At 32.3% G+C, this 21,625-nt stretch overlaps 2 protein-coding genes across 5 annotated transcripts; both read right to left on the reverse strand.

The window, feature by feature from the left end:
• Nucleotides 1-594: 594 nt before the first annotated feature.
• Nucleotides 595-8,787, reverse strand: LOC111368133 (calmodulin-binding protein 60 A-like). 2 transcript variants are annotated; one of them, XM_022989357.1, is made up of 7 exons: nucleotides 8,597-8,787; nucleotides 8,322-8,409; nucleotides 7,279-7,331; nucleotides 6,208-6,695; nucleotides 5,661-5,821; nucleotides 2,279-2,479; nucleotides 595-2,082 (listed from the first exon to the last, which is right to left on the reverse strand). In XM_022989357.1, the coding sequence occupies exons 1-7, from the start codon at nucleotides 8,689-8,691 to the stop codon at nucleotides 1,555-1,557; spliced, it is 1,614 nt and encodes a 537-aa protein (XP_022845125.1). In that variant the 5' UTR covers nucleotides 8,692-8,787; the 3' UTR covers nucleotides 595-1,554. The 2 variants fall into 2 exon arrangements, with proteins under 2 accessions (XP_022845125.1, XP_022845124.1); XM_022989356.1 differs by having other exon boundaries at nucleotides 595-2,169; nucleotides 8,597-8,785.
• Nucleotides 8,788-11,582: 2,795 nt separating this feature from the next.
• LOC111368134 (calmodulin-binding protein 60 A-like) lies at nucleotides 11,583-16,760 on the reverse strand. 3 transcript variants are annotated; one of them, XM_022989360.1, is made up of 8 exons: nucleotides 16,566-16,760; nucleotides 16,321-16,454; nucleotides 15,815-15,911; nucleotides 14,446-14,498; nucleotides 13,888-14,345; nucleotides 13,150-13,310; nucleotides 12,600-12,803; nucleotides 11,583-12,500 (listed from the first exon to the last, which is right to left on the reverse strand). In XM_022989360.1, the coding sequence occupies exons 2-8, from the start codon at nucleotides 16,413-16,415 to the stop codon at nucleotides 11,985-11,987; spliced, it is 1,584 nt and encodes a 527-aa protein (XP_022845128.1). In that variant the 5' UTR covers nucleotides 16,416-16,454; nucleotides 16,566-16,760; the 3' UTR covers nucleotides 11,583-11,984. The 3 variants fall into 3 exon arrangements, with proteins under 3 accessions (XP_022845128.1, XP_022845126.1, XP_022845129.1); XM_022989358.1 differs by having other exon boundaries at nucleotides 16,531-16,760; XM_022989361.1 differs by lacking the exons at nucleotides 15,815-15,911; nucleotides 16,566-16,760 and having other exon boundaries at nucleotides 16,321-16,408.
• Between the last annotated feature and the right edge of the window lie 4,865 nt (nucleotides 16,761-21,625).

Below are 21,625 nucleotides of genomic sequence, written 5' to 3' on the forward strand. Positions count from 1 at the left end.
AGAGACACTAAACGTTTGGCCAAGCTCAAAATAAATAATTTTTTTAGTTTTAGAAATATTTCCATATATAACTTATTCATACTGATAGGAAAGAAATTTACTTATTTTGACCACGAAATTGATGTTACTATCAAAATGAGTAACTTACTTCATATTTAATCTTATAATAAAAAAATATTTATAAGAACTTATTTATTTATAAATAATAAAATTATATGTATATTATATTATAGAAGCTAAATCAAACATGGATAAAATTCTTGATTTTTTTTTTTAGTTTCTTTATTGTTGGATATATATCATTTGCTTACGTTTATCATACTTCTATCAATTTATATTTTCTAAGATGAGCATCGATTTCATATTTCACAAGAAAAAGTACGAAAAGACATCTTAGGATGAGAATTTAGACTTGTATTTCATTGAATGTCTACTATTTGTTATGAATGTAATGAGCGGAATCTCTTAATCTAGATCTCTTGTAGCGTGAATTTATTTAAAGATATTTGATGCCACTTACTTCATTTAGGGGTCTATTACTTAAAGTAACTTTCACTTTTTTCAAATCTTAGCCAAACATACTCACAGAAGTGTATTTTCAGTTCAGGATGATGTATAATCAAAATGCATTCCCAGTGTGCAAATGTATGCCACAAAAATATACAACACAAATTATAAATGAGCGAACTCGTTACTGTACAACAACAAACTACGCATCTTCCTAATATATTTGGAGTCGGCTAAACAGACTATTACTACACGAAGAATTGAATACAAGAAATATTACTAATTCCATCTTAATCACAGTAAAAACTGCAAGCACGTGCAACGGAGAGATTGATCACCATTTCCATAAGCTTCAGAATCACTGTATGAAAGCTGACTTTGTATTTATTGTACCGTGTAGTCATGTTCAGTACTGTGTATCAAATATCCACGGAATTCATTTTGTAGGTATTCCCCATAACATTTCCATCCTGTAAAATCTTCCATGCCAACTACTATAAAAGTTGCCTTTATACCGTATCAGGCCACATAAAAACTTGGAGAACTTAGAAATGAACGGGCTGCTGAAATATATGTATATGCGTTTACTGAAAATCCAAAGCGTGTTTCTTTTCTTCAAATGCACATGTTGCAACATCTAAATGAAGGGTTAAAAACAGTGGTAGTCACTAAACTTAGTAAAACTACATGTGTGTCACTGAACTGAAATTATTTTCCAAACTGGCCACTGTTCTTAAACTCTTTCTCAAGTTGGTCATGAACTTAAACATTTGGTGATTTGATCCATTGCCATTTAGTTTGACTATCGGAAAGCTGATGTGGCAGGCTAGTTGGCAAATAAGAAAACTGCCAGGTTACATTTTCCAGTAGTCAGATTGGCGGATATTGATGGAGTCACCAACTTGAAACAAAGTTAAGGTTAGTGACAAACAAGAAATGAAATGAACTTTAGTGGTCAACATGTAATTTTACTGAAAGTTTAGCGAGTGCCAATATATGTAACCTAAAATAACTTTCAATTGAAACAACTCTGTTATCTGCTGCCTGTCAACGGTGCCTCTGCCTTTTGTGAACCTGATTATCTCCTAAAGACGCAACCCTTTTTCTTACACGAAACAACCATCGTAGAGTTATAACAGCACCAACAAAGCGGATACTTCCAGCATTACTTTGTTGATCAGAATATGATTCAACCTTACGAATCTCAGGTAGGTTTTCATTATCCCCGAGAGTAGGAGAAGATAGAGCTTCATTGTCAAGAAAACTCTCCAACAGAAAGTCCAAGTCAGACGTTGAGAAACTAGGAGCCTTGTCCAAAGGCCCTAGAGTCCATTCATGTAAATCTTCAACATTTATGGAGCTGAGTGAGCCAAAAGGACAGGAAATATTTGAATGATTGATAGATGGACTGATTCCCTGAGATATCGTCGTTGATCTCTCCTCTTCCCGGCCGGCTGTAACTGGCTGTGTAGGATCATATAGATCAATATTTTCAACGATGCTACTATTACGGCCATCAGAACCGTCCAGCCCAGAGGAGTTGGTGGCATTTTTGTCATTGGATATGCAAGGAAACTGATGCAGAAAAGAAGTCTCATCACCAAAAGAGGTTATATCGATCTGATTTTCAAAAGCAGATACTATTAACTTCTGTGCCTCAGCCTATAAAAATTGGCACTAAATCATTAGAAATGCGGATTCAGTCTGTTAAGAGAAAACATTTGTTACCCTACAAAGAAAGAGCAAGAAAATAATTAGGAAAAAGACAGACCTTCTCAGCCACATATACACTTTCAATGGGAACAAATTGGTTGTTACGGAGTACCCCTTTCAATTTTCCCACTATATTGAAAACCACACCAGTTTTATGTTCAGTGGAAGGGTTGTATGAGTAGATCTTTCTGTCGTCAATGGGGCAAGTATGAGCATGATCCACCGTGGCCTTCCATTTCTTACCACCTGCGCCAAGTATCTGTAGAAATCTCGAATATATAGTTCGATTACTATTCCAATATACAGAGAGTTAATTCAGACATACTTTTTATATTGATCATTTATGAAAGAAATATATTCAGAGAAATAGTACTACATTAATATCCTGAGCTACAATTTGATGTGTTATTTTCTAATTCTATTAATCATCACTTCAAATGTAATCCAGAGAAGATTTGGGATACCTTGTACTCAACATATTTGGGATTAGCTGCATGAATCCTTTCAAATACTTCATTTGATCCATCATTACGTCCACTAAAAGATCCAAAACAATCAAATGTTTCACAACCACAACAGCATATGCTAATTTCAGTGTCTCTGCTTATTCTAACATCTTCTATTGGGATTGTGCACCACTATTGTGAATGATAACATCTTTAGGTCCAAGCAAAACATGTACTAACCAACTAAGTTGTTTTTCCTTAATCTATCCTTAAATCTGTGTCAATTCCAGTTATTAGCACATATTGTCAAGTCTTATCTTCTCCAATTTTTTATGAACGCCACGAACTCTGTTGCACGGATACTTCAATTAGGGCAGTGTGTACGTGTCTGACAGGTGTCGGACAAGTGTTGAATATCAACACTCCTCAAATACCATATAATAGTCATTTTTTTCTTATAAAAAATTATATATTTTTAATTCAAAGTTATTATTAAACAACAAATAAATACTCATGTAAAAGATTTCAATAAGAAAAATTAATAATAAGTATAACATTAAATTTATACTATATAAATAAAGAATTATAAAGAATTTAATCAACATGTCGACAAAGTGTCGTGTCAGTTTTTTTTCAAAAGTTTCGTGTCGACTCCATGTCGTTGCATCATAGACCATGATACATGATACAATGAAATTAATATTTTTTTATTTTTAATTAATTTGTCTTTTATTATTTTTTGTCTAGTAGGTGTTTTAATACGATTAAGAGTTTTATGATAATTTTTCAGTGTTTATTTTATTTTAGAAGTTTAATTATGATTATGTGTATAAATAGAGAGATAAGATTTTTGTAAATTATGTTGATTTTGAATATTAATAAAAACATTGAAGATTTTCTTCAAATTCTCAATCTAATGGGTATTTGTGCGCAAATCAACTGCTAGTAATCTCATGTTAGACATTGACATGATAGAGTTGTGGGCATGGGTGGTGGTCTGACAATTGTCGTGGAATCGATATGGAGGACTCCTAGGACAATATTATCATTTTGTCACTTTCAATCCCGAGCTAGATGCTAATTTAGGTGAAGATTATAACCTAACAACATTTTTTGATAAGGAGCCCAAGGTTGCATGGTTCGAGAACCTTGACACACTCATTGTAGTGAAAATTTCGAAACCCTAGAAGGTCAAGTTGGTGTTTTGTCAATAAAGAAACCACTGGAGGAAAGTGATTCAATAATGCTAGGTTTTCATGAAGCATTAGGGATAATTAACTTGGAATCAACTTCAGCTCATATTGGAAATAAATTAATTGCATATCATGGAGTGAATCTGGAGGAAGAAAGCTTAACAAATTCTACCCAAATTGTTACAGGAGGTTTTCATTGCTTTGGAACCAAATTTGAAAAAAACTAGCAAAATTAGATTGTTACAATTACAATGTATGACATACAAATGAAGTTAATATTTTATTATTTTTAATTAATTTGTCTTTTATTATTTTATGTGCAGTAGGAGTTTTATCAAAATACATAGATTTTCAGAGTTTGTTTTATTTTAAAAGTACAACTAGGATTTTGTGTTTAAAAAGAGAGTTAGAATATAATTTTAAGTTGGTTGATTTTGAATATTAATAATACGTTGAAGAGTTTTTCAAAATTCTTGATCCAACCAGTAGTAATCCTTTGTTATTGTTCTATCTCACATTTGTCCGCGTCACACACCACACATCTATCTTAACACCTCCTTTCCACATGTTTGTCTTAAGGATGTTTTGTCATTTAATAGCCCTATACGCAATAGCAAAAAGCATAGCACATATGATAATTGTTCGGTAGAAATTTGCCTTTTTAGGATATTGCTATCACATAGAATATGTGTAGCACTTCTCCATTCTATTTAACCAGTCTAGTTCTATGCATTATATTTTTTTAAGACCTCCTTCGTTAGTCATAGAATCTAAATACTTAAAACAATTATTTGGGACAACTTGATGCTCTATGGTAACTCCAGTGTCATCTTTATTCTGCCATTAGTAATACATGGCAACATTTTCTTTTATATTCAATTATCTTCCTAGATGCTATACTATTATTCTACGAATAAATTACAGAAGATGGTTCAATTCTGCCAAAAATTTTAAATATATGTATTCTAAGTAAATATCGATGTTCTAAAAATCACGTCTAGGTGGCACCTAGGCACCTCTTAGGTGCGAAGCGAGGATAAGACTTGATATTATTAAAAATGCCCAAAAAATATCATGTTCATAAAGCAAAAATATAGAAGCAGATACTTTTTTTTCCGACTCCTAAACGGCTAAATTTTTTCCTTCATTTCTTTCATCTTTTGTAGACACACTTTATTATTATTGTTTTAGAAGTCTTTTATTTGACTTTAGCTTATTATTGTTCTCTTTAAAAAAAACTTTTCGTTTGACTTTAATTTCAAGTTATTAAAAAAATTTATTAGTACAAAATTTAAAAATGACTTTATCTAAATAGTTAAATAAGATTTAAGTTTTGATATTATCCACATTATGTAATTATAATCTTGAGACTCATTTTATTACAAACTCCAAAAACATGCATGATGTTCCTCTAAATCTATTAAATAGGACTTGTCTAGTTGAAAATTGAAAATATGAAAAATATTTTAATTTTTGCATTTCGAAAACTTGAAAATTGTATAATAAACTAATAGTAGGAGTTATTAACTAAATATTATATTTTATAATTTTAGATGTTTAATATCCACACTTTACACCTTTTAGAATACCGGTAAGTTAACTACCTCATTGTTTCTATAAAACGGATTAGCAATAAAAAAGAATGGTGTTTCAATGGAAACAAACATATATACTGCAGGCAACTAAAATTAAGTGCTTTTTACTCAATAAAATATGTGCAGATAGAACAAGAAAAAGTTGATACCACAAGAAATAAGCACTACAAGTTTAAATGAAAGGGTATCAGTGCATTGATCAATACCTCTTGGAGCCTCTGAGGATCAATAGAGAGTAAAAACAGAAATTCCTGTACAGTAAAAATCATAGCCTCATGTAGACGCTTACATCGAGCACCATCTTTACCAATGTTGTCTAATCTCCATACAGGATCAGAAAGAGATGGTGGGTAGTGCTTCTCATACACTGCAAACAAAAACCAGCAGTTACACTAAAATTTCTTCATCTCCGTTTTGAAATGTCAATCCAATGCCCTAGAATTTCGATGATTTACCTCATGAATTGTCTTGTTTATATTTTGATAGGGCTAGCTATACAAACAAAGAGGTGACTAGTAGGGTAACGACGTAGTTAGATTGCTATGAGACTAAATGGTCATGTATGCATGAGGTAGCAAAAGGTGAATCGGACATTATGGGATAGCATTCAAAAACTAAAACAAGTTAAATCTTATCTAATGTATAGTCAAGTCCTATATTATACTGTGTACCGGATATGCTGTATATGTCATAGCATATGATAAATTCTTTAGGACACTAGAAGACTAAAAAACCATACTGAGAGCTACTTACATTTGCAGCGGCTATCTAGGACCATAAATGACTCTGTCCATGCTTCTTTCACTGTACTTCCATCGAATTTATCCACCACTCTTGCCCCTAGCCTGCATTTGCAGCTCTTCATCCAGCGAGCATCATGTCCTAACTTGACATTAGACAATACACCAATGCCTTTCTCGAGATATACATAGACAGGTTTAGGAAAATGAGGCTTCGTCTTCTCATTTTCTCTAATGATGCTATTATTGAAGTCTTTAAGATTCTCATTATGTGCATTATCATTAGGACCTGCCTTAAGAATTAATATCTCCACCTTCGCTGAGGCTTCAGGCCCTGAGAGAAAAGGATCCCCAGTTACAATATCAACTAGAGAAACTCTAATGAGGTTGCCTTCTTTTCCTTTGAATTCCTTCCCTGTCAAAATAGAATCAGACAATTTGTCTAAGAATTTCAGCTCTAAACTTCTTGGTCTTGAAAGAGTTGCCTCATCCACTGAGTTCCTGAATTTGAATCACAAGGATGTCATTTGAAGTCTAAAACCTTAAGCTATTAAAGTGAAGCATATAAATTTATTTATTTAAATTCAGTCTTTAAACCACCCCCCCTCCCCCCCAATGTATGCTTAGCAATTCATTATTATTAACAAACACATGACATGTGCACAATTTTCTGAAACGAGTAGTGGCAAGATTTGAACTTTCTAATTCATTCTGTGATATCATGTTCAACCACCTCATCCAAGAGCTTAAACTGTTAAGAGGATGTAATTCTATTTCCAATTATGCTACATGTACATCATCCTTTATATCGTTCTTTACATTGTGCCATATGATAAAACATCATTGGACAGTTCACAATTTTCAAAAAAAAAAGGTAATGTCAAAAAGAATGTAAAGGAAGGAGGGTACATTTAGCATTATTTTTCAATATCTTGAATTACAATCTTCACCAATAAGAACTGTGGTGCACATGAACATATATATTTATATGCAGATAAATGTTCTTGTATTGATTTTCTTATACAAGTATTAGCTTTCGCTTCCATTTTACTCCAGCTAAAATGACCAATCCATGAGTCCTCACCTATTTTGATGAGTCAAAAACTTTTCTTGTGCTGATTGAATTTCCTCTTTGACCTGGAAAGATAATGTAAACATTTGCCATGAAAACTAGACAAACTAAGATTGAACAAAGAAATGTATATTAGAAGAATGGACTACAGTGTAGCTATCCAATATACAATAAGAGAGATGCCTAATTCAATACCTAGCAAAATGCTGATCCGTGCACAAATCAATTTCATGAATCTGTAAGGTTATTATTGTTAAAGTTCATTAAGTCCTCCCCAAGAAACCATATGATATTAAGTGGAGTAGCCCACTTACCTTGTAAATCACTTAAGATTAGCATGAAGAAGCGAATTCGAATCGCCTCAATTAACTAGAATCATATATAAATATCGATTCATAACATATATTTATATCGATTCATATGAATACACATTTTATCACGTAACTAAATACAAGAAAAAACATGCATACATACATGCATGCATGTAGGGGCGGACCCATTAAGGCCAGTGGGTGCAATTGCCTCCACTGGACCCTTGATTTTTGAAACTGAGAAAAACGCCCACATAATTTTAGCCCATAGTGTTGAACCAAAATCTAATTATTTATTAAGTAATTCCTTCTTTCCCCTGTTGAACTCTAATCCTGGATCCTCCCCTTTGCATTCATGCCTACATACATACATCTTTTGAAAAGAGGCGAATTTTTTAAAAGGTCTTTTTATTCACTAATGAAAGTGAAAAAGAGTCCAACTACCAAACTTCTTTAGAAATCAAATCAATAATATATCTTTGATAAAAATTAGAACCTTAGATAAACATGATCGAACCTTTACTTCATCCCCACGCCACCCCACCCCACCTCCACCCCTGCGGTTCTCTACCTACACAAAGCTATATATAGAGCATGTTGCTATTTCATACGATAAGATAGGACCCATAAATTCTGTAGATCAAAATTCTCACAATTGCGGGTATTTCTTTCTTTTCTTTCTTTCTTTTTTTTTTTTTTTGCTAAATATGCACTATAATCAGAGGATGCCTTTTTGTCACTCACCACTTTCCGAATCAAATCTTCCACAATCGGCCCTATAACTTTCTGAACAGTACGGATCACCATCACCTCCATTTCCTTTTTCATCATCCTAAAATCCAGAAAAGAAAGAAAAGCAAATACGAAAATTGCCATTAAGAACAAGAAACAACCAATTTAAAGCAAATAAGCAGAACCCATTATCAGTTTCTCAATTTAATTTTCCAAATTAAGCCAAGAAATGCATATAAACTCGAAAAGCTATAGAAGGAAAGCAAATAGAATATCCATTGACTTACTTTCTTAAAGCCACAAGTAAATGCTCTGCATCTGAACTGTTATCCTGTTCTGATTCACCATTATTAGCATCCTCTATCTGTAGATTAATCGACATTTTTAGTGGAAGATACAATTGATTTTGAGTTGTAGTTTCGTAGATGAAACAAAATGTAGTTAAAAATTCTAATTTGCTTAACTGATGGTCAATAGACAGTATTAATAGTATTTTGGCGCGTCCAGCAAAAGCGTGGCTGATAAAATGTAGAAGTATACACACCACCACATTATTTGTGTAGCGGTACCCAAAATGTCTAAAAATAAAAAATAAAATAAAATACACATTTAGATATTTAAAAAATATGTAATTGAAAAGAACAATGAAAAAAATAAATACATTAAAATTAAAATAGAGCCAAACAAGGAATAACATGAGGTGTCTGACATATATATATTATGTTGTGTGCATAAATATCACGTTAGCTCGTTTCATTAAGCGCCCATTTGAGCTCTATTATTTTTTAAGAATGTATTTTAGAATAGTAAATTGATTGAGAATGTATGATTAAGAAGTAAAGAAAATTTTTGTGTTTGCGTGTAATATTATTTTATTCAATCATGATGTAGTGTCAGATTCTTGGACATAAAGTTTGACGTAATGTCACATGGTGTTATATCATTAAACTGTTTTAATCATAATTAGTTTTCCTATCAAATCATTTTCTGTCATCTTTAATTATGTCAAGAAAAATTTAAAATCTTTTGGCAAAGTGACAAAACTCTATTTTATTTAAAAATGTGTGAATAAAAAGAAAATAAAGAAAAATGTATTTTAAAAATAATGTGGATAAAAAAAAACTAAAAAAAACTACTTATTTGAGCCCCATTTTCTTGTGAGAACGCATTTTGTAATAGTAAATTGATGGATATGTGTGATCAAAAAATAAAAAAAAAAATATTTGAATTTGCGTATAATATTATTTTATTGAAGAACGTGTGATTGAAAAGAAGATACAGAAAAATGTATTTTGAAAATAATAAGGATAAAACAAGGGCTTAATCTGTATTAAGATACAATTATTTTTCATATTGAATATAATGACGTCGGGAGAATTTAGTGGAAATATTGAAAATTCAGCTAGAATTTCAAGATTCTAAAACATTTAGCATCGTGGTCCGTGGATCTTATAAAATGAAATATTTAAAAATAATTATAATTATAAATTTAATGAAATATATGGTTAAATTATTATTATTATTTTTTAAGTTTTGTTTTTTGACCGACTTGAAATCTAAACAAAACTCTACCGAACAAGAGCAGTGCTAGATTTTGTGTGAACTGCAAGTCTTCAGCCACTTGTAACTTGACACGAGTCTAATGAATGGTCCAAATATATTCTTTAAAAATATTTGAGCCTATATTTGGCACTTCTTAAAATCAAAATTTCGATTTAAGTCAAAGTCAATAATTTATTTTAATTACATATTTTATTGATTTTCACAATTTTTTTACCACATAATTTATTGCTTTTATCAAAATTTACTAAATATCTGATTTTAATTCTCACCAAACAAAGATTAATTATTTAATTGCACAAATCTTTTACATTAGGCCCTCATTTGTTTTTCATTATTTTCTCATTAGAATGAAAAATATGACCGTTATCCATCACATCAAGTTATCAAATTTGAATTTTTATTTTTTGTATGGAATCTATAACGACTATATTTTTCGTTCTCATTTTTACAAAAATGGAAAACAAACGGGTGTTTTTGTTCACACCTCAATCAAATACAATTTGATGGAAAATTATTATTGTTTCTTGACACTGACACTGGACTGGCCAGTGACCGTTGACATTCTAGGAAATTTCGTAGATATGATATCTATGTAAAAGTAGTTTCAATATCCGTGGAGAAAGATTCGTGATAACATAACAAATTTAAATAGATATGTCCTTATTCAGAAAGAGGAATTACGTCCAAAATGATTCTTTTTTTACAGTGTCGTCCAAAATGGGGTTTTTTGTTTATTTTTTACAGTGTCGTCAAAAATGACTTTTTTATTTTTTTTTCAAATATTACGTCCAAGTCCAATATATCTGTATAATATTTGGAATGTGTAACCGAAGTCGAAAATAATGGATTGTTTCAACAAAAATAGTTTGGAGCGATAACGCAATATGATACTGAATCTCCAGTGGTTGGCATTGTAATCAATCTCTTTCGACTCATATGAAGTGAAAGAAGTGACATCAGGGGGGGGCAATTGACCCTCTAGATTTTGGGGGAAAAAAAAATTTTCGCATTGCCTTTTTTTTCTTAGCTTTTTTTAATTAAAAGATACCCTATAAATTTTATTTTTGATCCCCTAATCCAAGTCGTCTGGGTCCGCCCCGGAGTGACATAATTCTAAATATGAGGCATTGGACGATATAGTCGAAGAAAGTAGGACATAGATGAATTTTGGAAAAGGGACAACAATTTTTGTAGGCGAACTCGGGTATCGACAAGAGAATTAAAATAGATTTACAGGAAGTGAGGTGGCTTCGTGAAGGGTTTTCTGGTCTTTCCAAACATTTTGGAGTTGTACAACTAGTGACGTCAAATTTATTATGGGCATTGTCATAAAAAATATTTATGTTGTACAGTTAGTCACGTCAAGATTATCATAGTATTATGAAAAAGATTTGAACATTTTTTTAATTAAAATGACGAATAATGGACACTTTTCAACTTCAGTTTGTAAAGAGAATATTACCCCAATTTCCACTTAATTATTTGATAAAATTGTTTTTCTTTTTAATATTAAAAGGAGATTCTACAGTCACATTTTGCTGTGTTGAAGGAAAACGTGTTGGTTGGATATTGGGCCTCGTGATGGGCTTCTCGGGCTACCATTCTGGATTAGCAATCGTTGCCCAAATAACACTTTATTTTCCGCAAATATCACCATCAACATAGCGTCAATGAAATTCCTTGATTTTCATTAATTTCAACAATGAAATATACAGACTCAACTAGTAAAGATCATATATTTTAGACACTGGAACACAAATTTTCGATTGGATAATCATGCTACAAGTACATGGCATGAAATTATTGGAAGATGGAAAAAACACAAGAAAAAAAAAAAAAAAGGTGAATCGAGTTCTGCCACGTCAACATCCGTACGAATTCAGTAAGAAATTTCCTGTACTTCAGGCTTTTTCCATCTAAATACTATATGATGAAATACAAAAAGAAAATTATCCAACACTTGCACTACACCACATAACTTACTAGCAGCATTGGCAGCACTAACGCCAGCAACTGGAATTTTCGAATGATGATTATTCATTATCCGTATTGATCATCTTCCGTCTGAGTGGCCGTGGGCCTAAGAAATGCAAATCCAAAGTTCGCAGCCTGTCATCCATGCCTCTGCCTTTTCTGAACGCGTCCATCTCCAGGAAATGCAACCCTCTTTTTTGCTCGAAACCACCATCTTAAAGTCATAACAACACCAACAATGCTGATCCTGCTTACAATACTTTGTTGATCAGAATTTGACTCAACCATGCAGGTCTCAGAAGGATAGGAAGCCATTATATCATAACCATCATCAAATCCCCACGGAGGCAGAGGATCAGAGAATGAATTTGCTCCCCTGTCCGCAAACCAGGAAGGCAGTTCATTCAAATAATCTGCGTTTCCAAGATATTGGCCAAAATGACCGTCCAGTCCGGTAGAGTTGGTGGCATTCTTATCAATGGATATGCCCGGAAGACTACGCAGAAAAGAAGCTTCATCATCGAAAGAGACCATATCGTTCCAATTATCAAATGCAGATGCCTTCTTCTCATTTTCAGATGCAGATGCAGGTGCAGGTGCTCCTGCGCCATTCTGATTTTCAAATGCACATGCTAGTAACTTCCGTGCATCTTCCTATCAAAAATGACTCTAAATCAGTTAGATATAACTATGGAGAATTAATTTATTTCCCTACAAAGAATGAGCAAGAAAACCGATTCAAGAAATGCAGACCTTTTCAGCCTGAGCTACACTTTCAATTGGAACATAATGGTTGTTATGCAGAATCCCTTTCAATTGTCCCACAACATCAAAAACTACGCCATCTTTACATTCAGAGGTGGAAGAGTAGTGTAAATACAGCTTTTTATCATCAATGTCGCATTTACAAGCATGATCCACTGTGCCCTTCCATATCTGAGGGCCTGCATGAAATATCTGTAGATGTCCAAAATAAATGTATTGATTTCTTATGCCAAAATATAGCAAGTCAAGTCAGATGTACATCCCTCGCATATATACGTACTATTGAATTAGATATGGTTCAGCTGTGCAGCGACCTCAGTAACCATTAACTTCTTGGACTCCATGTTAACAATCAACTTCAAATTCTTTACTAAAAGTTCAAATATAAACAAACATGTAGCTCCAAAAACAAGCAACATAAGCAACTAAATTTTGAAGACTTTTTTACTTAATGTGTAAAAATAGAACAAGCAAACTAATGGCATGAGTAATATTCGCAGAAAGAGTAAATGAAAGAGGATAGTGCAATGAGTAATACTTTTTGGAGCCTCTGAGGATCAACAGAGAGTAAAAACAGAAATTGCTGTACTGTAGAAATGTTACTCTTCTGCAAATATTTGTGTCGAGCACCATTTTTGCCAATATTTTTTAATCTCCACACTTCATCAAAAAGAGACGGTTGGTCGTGCTTCTTGTATACTGCAAATAGAAACCAGCAGTTATACTGATATAGTGATATTTCACTATCCTCCTTTTGAAATTATCAATCAAATGAACTGGAATTTTGATGATTTACCTTCTTTCCCTGATTTAGTTTATTATTTGACATGTAAAGCTACTTAAAATAAAAGAGCACCAACGTTTCTATCTTAGTTCCGAATATGATTTGCATTGACGCACGGGCAGTGGAGGGCAAAGAAAACGAGAAACTGAATAATTTGAACGTGTGCAATACGATAGCATGAAGTGTGATATTTGATGTGAGAACGGACATAGCTATATAACTTGCCTTGCTAAGACTAGTGTATCTCATCAAGAGAAATCAAAAAGAAGAGGTAAAGATGTGTGATGTCATATAAAATCTCATTGACGATGCCTTTAAATGAAGACCTAATCGTGCTTACATGTTGCTTCAACCATATTGGACTTGGAAAGGCAAGGTTTATTTTCCTTTATAATGTTTTAGCATTTATATGTAAACTTCCTCTCGTCGTCATTATATGTGCAGAGTAATAAATTCTTACGGTTAGTAATAAAATCAAAGTGAGCTACTTACATTTGCTGCGCTTGTCTAAGACTGTAAATGACTCTGTTGATGCTTCTTTAATTCTACTTCCATCAAATTTTTGCACAACTCTTGCCCCAAGTCTGCATTTGCAGCCCTTTATCCACGCAGAACTGTGTCCTAACTTGACATTCTTAGGCCAAGTACCAACGCCTTTCTCCAGATTAACATAGACAGGTTTACGAAAATGAGGCTTATTGTTTGCTATAATAATGCTATTGTTGAAGTCTTCAACACCTGCATCAAGAAATAATATCTCCACCGTTGCTGAGGATTCAGGCCCGAAGTCAATAGTATCCTCAGTTACACTTTCGACTAGAGCAACTTTAATGTCGGTTCCTTCTTTTCCTTCAATTTCCCTCCCTGTATAAACTGGTTCAGACACGTCGTCTAAGAATTTCAGCTTATAATCTCTTGGTATCAGAGTAGTTGTCCCGTCCATAGAGTTCCTAAATATAAGACATAAGAATGTGTGTGAATGAGATAAGAACTATGGCGCCTGCGCACGCATGTGCATATAAATGATCATTATGTAACTCAAGTCCTCACCAATTCTGGTAAATCAATTTTTTTTCAACTACCAACTGAATTTCATCTTTTACCTGGAAAGAAAATGGAAAATTCATAAATATTTCTGTGGACAAGAAAACTATTAAAACAGAAAGAACTGGTGAATGAACAAATATATGTTAAATTATTTTTAGAAGAATAAACACTTGCATGATAATGATACTCTACAATTTAACCACTTTTCTCCTAACACCACCAAAATATTAGCATGTTTAGCTAAGCCTAAAAGCACCAAAAATTGCCGAAAGTGTTTGGTTATGAAAACAAAATGGCGAATATTTTAAACACGTCTTTGTTCTATAGCCAAAGCGAAAAGGAGTCCAACTACAAAATGTCTAACTTAGCCTTGTTAAAAAAGTTTATTCTAACACGTTTGATTATGCTTAAAAGTTACTTTTTTGAAAGTAGGTGGAACTTTAAGGACCTACTTGGGAGTTTTTTTCACCGATTTTGATCGGTTTTGGATGATATAGTTTACGAGGCGTTGGAAAAATCGGTGTAATCAAGTTTTTTTGCGGCACCAATTTTGAATGGTTTAAAAACCACCCAAAATCAATGTAGCGTAATTTTGACCAATTCTATTAACCCACCAAATTGGTGATTTTTGAACATTTCTCATATTCTCTTCTAATTTTACCCTTTATAAAATGATTATTTTCAACCAATATATTTGTCTAGAACTACTTTATAAATAAAAATACATTATTCAAAGAATTATTTTGTAAGCAAAAAAATAACATTGTAGTTAAAAACTACTTATATGTAAAATGTTACGTATAAGATAAAAAAATCAAATTAATGTAAAATTAATGTATAAAGTAAAAATACTATAAAAATTAATGTATAAAGTAAAAATACTACTAATAAGACAAAAAATACTTATAAAATATAAAAAGTTACACTTATAAGTAAAAAATCTACTTATGTATAAAAATTATTTAAAAGTATAAAATTAAATTATAATTGCAAAGTCTATTTATAAGTAAAAATAAATAAATTTAAATATCACTTATTAGTCAAAAAAAAAAAAAAAAATCACACAAGAAACTTAAACTAACAATTCACTTAGAGACGTATATAATTTCAATCTTTTCAAAAACTTATAGAACTAATGGTTAATAAACTCTCAGGCATGGATTGAACTGATTTAAAAAACTGCTGCTAAAACCACTTCAAATTGGTACGATCATAATTTATAAATGCTCAAAACCAACACTTTAAAAAATGCTCATAACCGGTACCCCAACCACAACTCCCACACAGGCCTAAAATACAGCCGAACTTGCCTTTCCTCAGCCCTACCCAACATGCCAGAGATATCATCAGAAGATGTATTTTTGGCACTCACCTTTTGAAATGAATCTTCCATAATAGGTCCTATAACTTGCTGAACAGAATGGATCCCCACTTTCGAAATACAATCCTCCACAATAGGGATCACGATCCTAAAAGCAAAAAAAAAGAAGGAAGGGAAAACGAAAAAAAGACTTCGTCCAAAATTTGATCGGAGAAACAACCTCAAGGAAAATTGCCATTTAGAACAAGAAACAATCAACATAAATACCAAACATGAAGCAAATTCAATAACAACCCAAAGCAACTAAGCAGACCCAGTTCTTTAGACTTATTTTTCCAAATTTAGGCACGAAATGGATAAATACAAGGGAATTTTTCCATAAAGAACAAGAAACAATCAACAAAAATACCAGACATTAAGCAAATTCAACAACAATCCAAAGCAGCTAAGCAGAACCCATATCAGTTATTAACTTACTTTTCCAAATTGAGCCACAAAATGCATACAACTCGAGTACAGGTACACGAGGAAATCAAATGAAATATCCATTCACTCACTTTCTTAAAGCCATAAGTAGATGCTCAGAATCTAGACTGTTAACCCCTTCTGATTCACCATTATTGCAGTCCCGCATCTGTAGATTACGCCGCATTTCCCCAATTAACCGACCCACCAAATCTTGAGTAGGTAACTGAAGAAACAATAATTTTCAGTTATGCAACTGCAAAATGGTTCGTCGGGCTATAAAAAACAGTAGTGGAACCCACAAAAACCGTGTCTGCATTTGATAAGTGAATATTACCAAATGAGTCAAATGTGCACAAGGCTACACCTACACATGACTACAATGCTACATTTCCAGGACGTACAAAGTTGTGAGTAAAGTTATATCGTAACGACGTTAATGGCAAGATTCGGATCCATTTGTAATTTCCATTTTCTTCTGCACCTTTTCCTCGAAATGAGAACGAAGATAGTGCAGTTGAATTGTATTATTTGGAAATTTGGTCATTTAGCCTAGACAATGTATTTAATTAAACAGCCTTTGACCAATAATAAATACAAATAGAAAAAATGCAAAATATTTTAATCGGGAAAATGGTAAAATTCTTCTTTAGGTTTTCTCATTTCATCATGTCATTTCTCCTTCAAATTCATCTTAAAACCCTAATTTCCATTTTTTTAAATAGCGTCTTCTTTCCCTTTTCATCTTTTTCAATTTTAGGTTCTCAAAATTACAATCAACTACTTTCTTCTCTTCAATCACCATTTTTGCTACCCTAAAATTATATTATTTATTATCTTCTTCACTTATTTTGGGTATCTTTCAAATATTTGAATAAGGGTTTGGTTAGCATATCATTTATATTGAAAAATCACATTTACATTTGAAGAAAGATACTCTTAAAAATCACATCTGTATTGTATTTTTATATTAAATAATATTTAGTTGATATTGTTTTCGTATTTTGTGTGCTTTTTGTGTTATCTGCAACTATTGGATGTAATAGCACTCCAACTGCTATACAAAATATAGAACACCACTCCAATCGTTATCTATAAAGTAAAATGACACTATAATCATTATTTGCTGTAGTTTGATTTTTTCAATGAAATGACCTCTAATAATGGATTCGCTAACGTATATAACACAAAAAAGATTGACTAGTTACAAAAAAACGATTGAAATTACATATTTTATATTATTGAGATGGTAAAAGCATAAGTCATCACACTCATATGTGTCCATTAATTTAAAGAATATATCCATCAACTTTTGTACGTGTCATGTACATATTACAACATAAATAAGTTTCACTTATTATTGTTGGAGAACGAACGGGCTATAACTGCTTATACTCATATTTATAGACATAACAACACAAGTGTCGTTTTTATGTCCAGTAACTACACTTGTATCGTTCCGAAAGTTTCACCTATATTCGATTTTTTCAACAAAATAACATTTAATAATGAACTCCCTGATGTATCTAACTACTTATAGAAAGGTGAATAAAATTCACTGTAGTTGCAATAGTGTTTGGACTTCTACTGTAGCTAAACAGTGATTTCACTGTAGATATCAGTCATACCCCTTTTTTCCTACTCAAAAGGACGGTGACGCCATTTCTCCACGCAAACCCAAATACAAGCTTTCATCATCATCATCATCATTTCCTTCTCTCACTTCTTCTTCAATTCTTCTCTCGTTTTTTCTGTGATTAATTTCTTCGTGCAATTTTTCTCAAGTGAATAGAGCGGTATATCCTCGATTTTATCTGATAATTATAATTTTGTTTATTCGATTCATAATTTTGGATTTTTGTGTGAAAGAGAGGTATATTCTTGGTTTAATGCAAATTAAAATGCTTATTAGCTTGTTAATTCATTTATAATTCTTGTGTATTTCATGCATTAACAATCTTGGCAGAAATCGTGAAGTATGGCTTCTTGTAGCAATATTGGTGCGGAGTGCCGCACAAACTGTGCGGGGACTTTTTGAATTTTAACACTGAATAATTTTGAAGGTATGGGCTTATCTTATCTTAATCCTTAAATTTATGTGTTAAATGTTTGTGTTTTCGTCATTTCATTAATTTTGGATGTATAGGTTTTGTTTGTTGATGATTGTTCCGATGATACCGAGAATAGACTTTTGATATGTGCTGCAGAAAAGAAGTCTTGAATTTTAATATTTTTTTAGAGTCAACTAGGGAACTCTGCATATAGTATCTATTTTAAATGCCGTATGTATTTTTTCTCTTATTTTTCTATTATAAATTTCTCTAAGGTGTAGTTTTAACAAAATTTTTCATAGCCTGAGCTGACCAAATCTGTAAATTTTGTTAACTGATCTGTGATCTAACATGTAGTGGTTAATTTATTCTTTTCTTGCACGTGTCTCTACGTAAAGCATTGAAATTTACTGTTTTACCTCGAGCTAATATGGTATTTTTCTCCCCTTCTCAAACTTTTATTCTAGTAAAGTTTTCTTTTATTTATAAAAAATAAAATAAAAGATAAGGAGTCCCCGCACTGTGCGGGGACTCCACACAGAATTGGTGCGGAGTCCCCACACAGTCGGTGTCCCACACAGTCGGTGCAGGGACTTCCTCGCACGGAATTGGTGTGGACTCCATACGACTGCGTGCAGGACTTCCATAAAATTATCAATTATCTTTTACTTATATTCCCACGATTTCAAATCTAATTTTTACTAATTGCCTGAGAAAATTCATGCCAAAAGATTTAATTCAAACTTCAAAAATATGTTAGGATTATGACAAAAAAACTAAAATTTCTACATCACGCTAATAAAGACATATTAAATACAATAATCGTGCAACACACGTGACATCGACTAGTGTTACATAGAAAGTTTGACAATGTCATAAATAACGTAAATGAGTTCCACTATTGGTTATCGGGGCACAGTTAAGACGTGGCTACTTATATTGGTGTTTACACATATAGTCCTTGTTTGATCCCCATTTTTTCATCAAAATGCATTATTGAACAGTAATTTGATCATATTTTAATCACAAGTTATTCAATAAAATAATATTACACCAAAACTCAAAAAAAATTCTTATTTTTTAACCACACATCCTCTATCATAACACTATTACAAAATTCACTTTTTGAAAAAAAGAGTGGACATGACATTTAAGAAAATTGAACGATATGTTCATTACTTTTATTTTGTTGAAAATAATGGAATCACTTGTACTTTCAACAACTTTATATCAAATAATTTACATCATTCAATCGTTCTCTATCATGTGATTTATTTTTCTTGCGTAATTTACGGATTTAATGCTTAAGGATGAAAGGTCATTGAGAACGATACTTGTGATGTTATTGAGATGAAACGTTCTAAAAGAACGGAACAAGTGCAGCTTAGTTGATGAAAAAGTCATTGAGAACGACACTTGTACCGTTACTGAGATAAAAAGTTCTAAAAGAACAACACAAAAACCGTTATTGAAATATATTTCCTTCATGAGAACGACATTGGTGCTGTTATTGTAAAGAAAATGACATTTGTGTCGTTCTGTCTATAAATACAAGTATAAATAGCCATGACCTCATGCATGCCCCAAAATTCATTTTAGCTGCAAGATAGACATACAATTTACAAAAATTGAGAGATGTGCTCATTAATTATATTTTCTAATGAATCAATACAATGACTTGTCATTTCACCAACTCGATATCGTATAACATATATCAATTCAATTGTTCTTTCTTAGGTGATCAACCTTTCCGACTTTCTTAAGTTAGGGGATCTAATATTTGAGGTCATTGTGCTCGAAAAGAAGCAGGATATTTGAGAAGTCAACAGAACGGCACAAGAGTCGTTAATCGACACTTTTATCATTCTGTCCATAACCACGAGTATATGCAGCCACGACCCATCCATGCCTTGAAAACCAATAAGTTGAACTTATTTTAATTACAAGATGGACATGTCATTTACAAAAGTTGAGAGATGTGCTCCTTAATTATATTTTCTAACGAATTAATACAATGACTTGTGATTTCACCAACTCGATATCGTATAGTCTATGTCTTTGCAACTATTCTTTGTCACGTGATCAACATTTCTGACCTTTTTAAGTTAAGGAATTCAATGTTTGAGGTTGTGGAATTGGAAAAGAAGTAAAATATTGGAAAAATTAACAGAACGGCGCAAGGATTGTTAAATGACACTTGTATTTTTCTGTCTATAAACACGAGTAAAAGCAGTCATGAGTCCTCCATGTCCCGCATTGCAAGATGGAAATTCCATTTACATAAGTTGAGAGATGTGCTCATTGATTAAATTTTCTGACGAATCAATACAACAATTTGTGATTTCACCAACTCAATGCTATATAATCTATATCAATTCAAACGTTCTTTGTCTCGTAATCAACCTTTCTAACTTTCTTAAGTCAGGAGATCCAATGTCTGAGGTTGTGAATTTGGCAAAGAAGTAAAATATTAGATAAATTAACAAAACGGCACAAGGACCATTAAACGACACTTTTACCGTTCTTTCTATAAACACGAGTAAAAGTAGTCACGACTCATCCATGTCCCGAATACTAATAAGTTGAACTATTTTAAGTTGCAAGATGGACATTTCATTTACATAAGTTGAGAGATGTGCTCATTGATTATATTTTCTAATAAATCAATACAAAGACTTGTGATTTCACCAATTCGATGTCGTATAATTTATGTCAATTCAAATTTTTTTGTCTTGTGATCAACCTTCTAACTTTCTTAAGCTAGGAAATCCAATATGTGAGGTCATGGATTTGGAAAAAAAGAAAAATATTGGAGAAATCAACAAAACAATACAAGGGTTGTTAAAAGATAATTGTGTCGTTCTATTTAAAAACACAAATATAAGCAGTCACGACCTATCCATGCCTCGTGAATCAAAAAGTTGAACTCATTTAAGTTACTAGATAGACTTCCGTTTACAAATGATGAGAGATGTGCTCATCAATTATATTTTCTACCGAATCAATACATTGACTTATGATTTCACCAACTCGATATCATATAATCTATGTTAATTCAGTCGTTCTTATCACATGATCAACCATACTGTCTTCCTTGGGTTAGGGGCTCAAATGCTTGAGCTATTTGCATTTGAAAAGAAGCAAAAGATAAGAAAAATAATTAGAACGTCACAAGAGACGTTTTATAGAAATGAACGGTTGAATTGACAAAACATCACAAGGGACACTTTCATCAACTAGATATCATATGATCCATGTCATTTAAATCGTTCTTTGTCACGTAATCAACATTTCTTTCTTATGCACGTCAGTGAGTCCAATGCTTAAGGTTGCTGAGTTAAAAATA

This window comes from Olea europaea, chromosome 18, assembly GCF_002742605.1.
Source record: "Olea europaea var. sylvestris chromosome 18, O_europaea_v1, whole genome shotgun sequence".
Classification (NCBI taxonomy): domain Eukaryota; kingdom Viridiplantae; phylum Streptophyta; class Magnoliopsida; order Lamiales; family Oleaceae; genus Olea; species Olea europaea.